This window comes from Fulmarus glacialis, unplaced genomic scaffold, assembly GCF_000690835.1.
Source record: "Fulmarus glacialis isolate BGI_N327 unplaced genomic scaffold, ASM69083v1 scaffold16377, whole genome shotgun sequence".
Classification (NCBI taxonomy): domain Eukaryota; kingdom Metazoa; phylum Chordata; class Aves; order Procellariiformes; family Procellariidae; genus Fulmarus; species Fulmarus glacialis.
The window spans coordinates 174205-180204 of NW_009223983.1; the positions used below are offsets into that span (position 1 = coordinate 174205).

The 6000-nt window shown below is 37.9% G+C and overlaps 1 protein-coding gene across 1 annotated transcript in view; it reads left to right on the forward strand.

The window, feature by feature from the left end:
• The window catches only part of LOC104079841 (transcription factor SOX-6-like), a gene marked incomplete at its 3' end in the record, with an annotated part of 88799 nt that extends 83520 nt beyond the window's left edge, over window positions 1-5279 (forward strand). Inside the window, exons 4-5 of the mRNA XM_009582015.1 lie at window positions 1544-1716; window positions 5211-5279. Coding sequence (XP_009580310.1) covers window positions 1544-1716; window positions 5211-5279 — 242 coding nt within the window. The remainder of the gene's footprint in view (window positions 1-1543; window positions 1717-5210) is intronic.
• Window positions 5280-6000: the final 721 nt, after the last annotated feature.

The window sequence follows — 6000 nt, forward strand, 5'->3', positions numbered from 1 at the left end:
AAGAAATTGAATATTTTCAGTACTTTATGTTGTTAAATGCAATGAAGAAATGTACAGAAAAATAGGTACCCTTTGTTTCTGGGAGTTTGCTTTGTTTAGAGTGAATGCCTTAAGCCATGCAGTTTCTTTTTCCATAGAAAGCACTTATAGACAGAGGTTTCTTGTATGCTGCTTTTGCAAATGAAATTCTGTGTAAGAATAATATTGGTCCCATCACAGCACGATGTAAGTAGTAGAGCATCTTCGGTTTGTGACCTGCTTGGCAGGAGTCTGTTTTGTCTTCCCTCTCCTTATGAAACCTGTCAACCTCTTTCTTCTCTTCCCTAGAAGATATCCATCTTACTCCTGGGAAGAAGGTGGAGTCATAATTTTGGTGACAGTTTCTCCATTCCCTCCCAGGTCCTGTTCCTCACACATTTTCTTCCCCTTCAAAAGTCCTGTGACTTCTTTATCACAGTCCTCTATTGTGAATGGAGGAAAGGAAGGATGCGAATACCCTCTCTTTTGTGCCACTTCTCATATCATTGTGGCAGATTACAGACCTGACTAGTTCTTGATTTGGTTCGCTTCTTCTCTAACTCTCAGTTCTCCTGTACAACATAAAATTGCTTCATTTATCCCACTTCTAACTGTAAACCTCTTTCAGATGCTCTTCCAATATTCCTGAACAGCTACCTTACTATAATTACATAGAGCTGTGGGTCTGAGATGCTCACACAAGGAAATGCAGTGTATGGCTCAATCATAGGAGCTGACATTGCTGTTTGTGACAAAGTAATATGTTCATACGTAAGACGGAATATTTTTGGACTGATTTGCAAAAGGACCCTGTACTCTCTTACTTAGGAGACCCATGCAATTTACCCATAAACAGACCATTAAGCATCATTAGTGCAAAGAATAAATGTACCGTAGTTTCATATTAATTAAGTGCTCTCTGTAGAGTAAACTTTGAAAGTTAAATGAAAATTTTTAAGCCATTTTCTCAGGTTAGCCATTTCTCTTAGGGACAAGTAGAGCTCATTTTTAATGTGCGTTCCATAACCAAAGCTTACATTTACCCAAATGACCTACCAGATATACGGGTATTTTAGAGAAATGATCAATAAACTATTGAACTACTTCTTCCACTGGACAGCATCTTTTAATATTATTTTTAGCATTTTTACATACTTGGGGGAAAAAACAACAAAATATATAAGGTGAAGGAAAATTATGTCTTATAAACTGTGAATGTATTTATCACACTGGGCAGATTTAGATGGAAAAGATACAGAGATTTGTACACAGTGCATCATTAATTACTCCTGTCAGAAAAGAAGAAATACTCTATATCTTTTCTGTTCCAATTTTTGCTATATCCTCCAGTGCTTAGAGCACAGCAAAGCTACGTACTAGATTCTTTTGGGATTTGTAAGTAAAATATATATTCAAGCTGCCACTTGAAATAAGCATGTTGGTGATTCAGCCATTTTTTTGGTGAATATTGCTTGGTAACTATTGTCTATCTCGTATTTACAGTACATCTTTCCTGCACATTTAGGTACACCAGAAAGCCTGGCAGAAAAAGAGCGACAGCTCTCTACTATGATCACCCAGCTGATCAGCTTACGGGAGCAGCTCCTGGCTGCCCATGATGAACAGAAAAAGCTGGCAGCCTCACAAATTGAAAAACAACGGCAGCAAATGGACCTTGCTCGCCAACAGCAAGAACAGGTGAGGCTCCAAGAAAGAAACCTGTGAAAATGTTTCATGCAGAATGCTTATCATAAGCACTGTTCTGCTTGGTGTTTCATCTTTTTTTTTGATAAAAGAGCTTAAATATCTTCAGAAATTACATGTTTTTTCCAGAAAGAGGAAATATTATAGGACCCTGAGAAAAAAAGTGGGTGTGGACATTCAAATAATTTATTTCCTAGAATAAATGGCATTTGATAGATTTCACAGTTCTTGTTTCTTGCACTAAGATGCAATTTTGGGAGTTACAAATAAGCCAGACTATAAGCATTATTTAACACTTTCTCTTTTTGACATGAAAATAATTGAACAAAAAACTTTAACTCCTCAAACCTTCAAATATCTTCTACAAGTAAGGTTTGATTTGTTTATTTGTTTTGTGGGGTTTTTTTGTTTGTTTGTTTTTTATTTTTAAAGATGCAGTTGTCCAAAGAGCTGTCCATTTCTCATTGTACAAAAGGCATTAGATCAGACAGATCCAAATTAATGTGTGGTTTTTAGGAATCTGACATTATTACTAGAATTATCTTTTCAGTTAAATGTATTTTATAGGATATATACAGCAATATATGCTCTGTTGATTTTAATGAGTTGTGACGTCTGGTATTTTACGTGCTTGAGTATTTGCCCACATGTAGGAATATGGACTCATCCCCTAATGGAAAATAACATAAAGGAACACTGTAAAAAATCAGAAGTTAGAATGTCATTTAGCCATCCAGAGATGACACAGTAATTAACTATTGACACTTGTGAATAAGCTAGCACAAATTAATCTTGACACATTTGCAGACGAGTGATATCTTACAGTGAACACTTTGTAATTATATTTCAAAATGAAAATTAAATGACACTTAAAACTAGGTTGTCATGCTCAATGAAGCGAGCATGTAGCTCAACCAATAGGCAAATAAAATTCAGAATTTGAGCCACATGGTGCTTGTGTATCCTACTTTACTGTGTCAAGCCTATACATCAAGACTATGCTATGGTAATTGCATTGCGGGGTATTGGATACATTTTCTATCACAGTACTGTTCCATCTGAGAGGAACCATTGACATTGGATGCTTCATGATATATTTCTGGTTTTCATCAGGAAATGCCTATTCAAATGGTACTATATTGTACATACAGGTACAAAAAGCTGTTCACAAACAGTCTGAACTCCGGCAGATCAGTGCCTTTACACATGTAAGCAAAGGTCTCATCCTGGCCTTGGCTATGGCTTACCAGGTTAAGTAGCAGCCAGCTCCAAACAGTTCTGGACTTAGGATACCGTGTATCTGTGAAAAAAGACACAGCACTCAGGAAGAATGACCCATGATGCAGCTCCTTGCGGTATCTGATTTCAATGTGAAATTACAAATAATTCCTTTCTGAAGCTGAATATCATGATAATCTTTCTGTTACCTTCACCGCGATTTTAGCAGCAGGGACAATGTGGACATAAACCCGACAGTGCTTATCTTTAGTGACAAGCACTAGACTTCTAAGATGGAATAGCACAATTAGTGTGTTACTCATCAAAAATAGTAACTCAAGCACTCATACAGGTTTTTAAATTCTCTCTGTAGGACAGTTACCATTAGAGTTGCTTTTCCAAGTGGTCTGCTGACCACTGATCTGACAAAGGTCACCTGAGGTCCTAGGAGCTGCCCCGAGGTTACCTGGGCACGCAGGCAGCTAGCTCTGTTGGAATTACCTTTTCCACTAGCAGACCAGGGCCTGCTTCAATATTTTTATTGACTTACTGGGACACTTACCCAGAAATATTTGAACACCAGCTTCATAAAGGGAGTCTGATCCCTGTTACAAGCATCAGTGTAGTGGGCTATGACAGTTGCTTGATTCCTTTTCTGTGATGCATTTTGCCTTGATCCAGCCCCAGAATCACATAGACCTCAATTTTTCTCCTTGAGGCCATATGCAAGACTTAAAATATGTATGAATTTTGTGTTGGTCTCCCATACAAAAGTGAATTTTAACTGTAGCAGTGAAAAAAATGGCAGAGCTATTTCCAGGTGACAAAGTGAGAGATTAAAGAAATGACAGACTTGACCTCTGTGTGTGCACAATTACAAGCTGTTAATATGTAACTGCAGATTCCTTAGGAGTTAATCTGAACAGTTTGCACTAAAACTATGTGATTGTTTATTTCCAAATCAACCTTGCTACATTTCTGTAATTTTTTTATCATAAAAACATTTTACTTAATTTCTCTGTTTATGACAGAGAGAGTAAGTGTGCTCGGAAGATAGTGGGGAAGGACACCAGGAGGGGTTTTGCCAAAACCGAAACAGTGGATTCGAGTGACCAAGCTACCTTTGTCACCAACTTCTTGCCGTTTTATGTGGTTCCTCTGCTCTAGATAAATATTTATAGGGGGGGAAATTATACTTAAGAAACGAAGGTAGCAGAAGTGCTGAGGCTGGGGTTTCCAGGAAACACAAATCTTGTCCTTGTTTCAGTCTGCTGCATGGTCGCCCTTCGCAAGCAGAAGTCCAGTTGTTCCCCCAGCTCCCTGCACCTTCTCCCTGGTAGCTGCAGTCTGTGTTACCCATTGCAGGGAGCCGCTCTGGGGTCTGAGGGCAGGGTCCTATTTACCTTCTGCTCTTGCATGCTGGTTTGGGATGGTTTGTGGGAATTGGGTTGCGGGGCTGTGGGGGTGTGTCTGGGGCAGATTCTCTCTTGTTAGTCTCTTAGTGCTCCCTGCCCTGAACACTTGCTTCTCTCCGTCTATGTTAGAGAAGGGATATAGTGAACCTTTACCCTCCAGATCCCTTACTGAATCGAAGGTAAGAATATCTACATATTTCACAGGGTTGTGTTGAGGATGAGTTACTGAGCATCAGGTATTGCTTTTACACAGAATGAGACCCTACTTCCTTGAGTAGTTCCAAGGAAGACATTGAGATTTACAAGAGAAGTAATGTGCTGCTCATTGTGAATGAAGTTAGAGAAGCTTGCCCTAGGAGCTTGTGCTGAATAGTGAAACATCTATAAATACTAGCTAAGGCTCCAGTTCAGCAAAGCAGGAAAATGTGTGTTTAACCTTAAGCACCTGAGTAATCCCATCCCCATTCAGCAAAGCACTTAATTTTAAGCATGTGTTTCATTCCCATTGTAGCTAACAGTAATGCATCATAGTCAAAGATCACCATGGGCTTAAATGCTTTGTTAAATTGTGATGAGATTATTCACATGCACACAGCTAAACCCATGTTTCTACGCTTTGCAGAGTTGAGGCCTAAGTGCTGAAAATACATATTTCTTACTGGCTAACTAGATTTGCGTTTAAATTTAAAATGTTTATGTCACATGTACAGATACCTCTAAAATATCCTTCTTTTTTAAAAAAAAATTATGCTTAATAAAAATATAATAAAGAATAACTAATAAGATGTTTTTCACTCATAATATTGAAGTTTCAATATTACTGTTTTAATTTAATGGAAATTTTATTTCTAATAGATTGCAAGACAACAGCAGCAACTTCTGCAACAGCAGCACAAAATCAATCTACTGCAGCAGCAAATTCAGGTCAGTGTGTTTTATTGCTCTCTTCTGATTATACTTAAATTCCATCTATGGAGAGGAAAGGATCTAAAATAAAGCAGCAACATGCTTTACTAACAAGCCTCGGTAAAGATGCTCTTTATGGAGGGTTTTTGTGTCTTTGAAAATTACTGTCAAACTTTTTTTTGGTGGAAAGAGCTTTTCTTTAATAAGCAGAGTTTTCTTCTGAAAGTTATGAACTATTTCTTAAATCTTGTCATTTAATTCTGACATCTGCAATCAGTATGATTTGTATTGTGTGAAGTAAAAGCAGAGTCTCAATTATTGTTTATAGAAATCCTTATTCTACAAAGGCAAAATTGGCTTTATAAGAAGGTTAGAAGAACATTTTCCATTTCATTAACTAAAGCAAACAGCTATAGAACAGGATAATAGACATTGAGACAGTACTAAGTCCCTGGGACCAGTCTGCTCATGTTCAAAGACCCACAGGTATATATGTGCCATGTACCTTTAGAGTAACTGTAGCTTTGTGGATCTGGGAGTGTTCTGGAGCTATTCAATTATCTGTACTTGTACTCAGAACCTGGTTTAACTTTGTGCAAATATATGCGGGTAGGGAGTGACATGTAGGTAGAGGCATTGTTGACATGTGACCGTATTACCTTTTCTGCTTTCCGCTTTGCTTGAAAGCATTTCCATGGGCCTGTTCTTTGATTTAAATATTTTGGTTTGCTCTGACAAA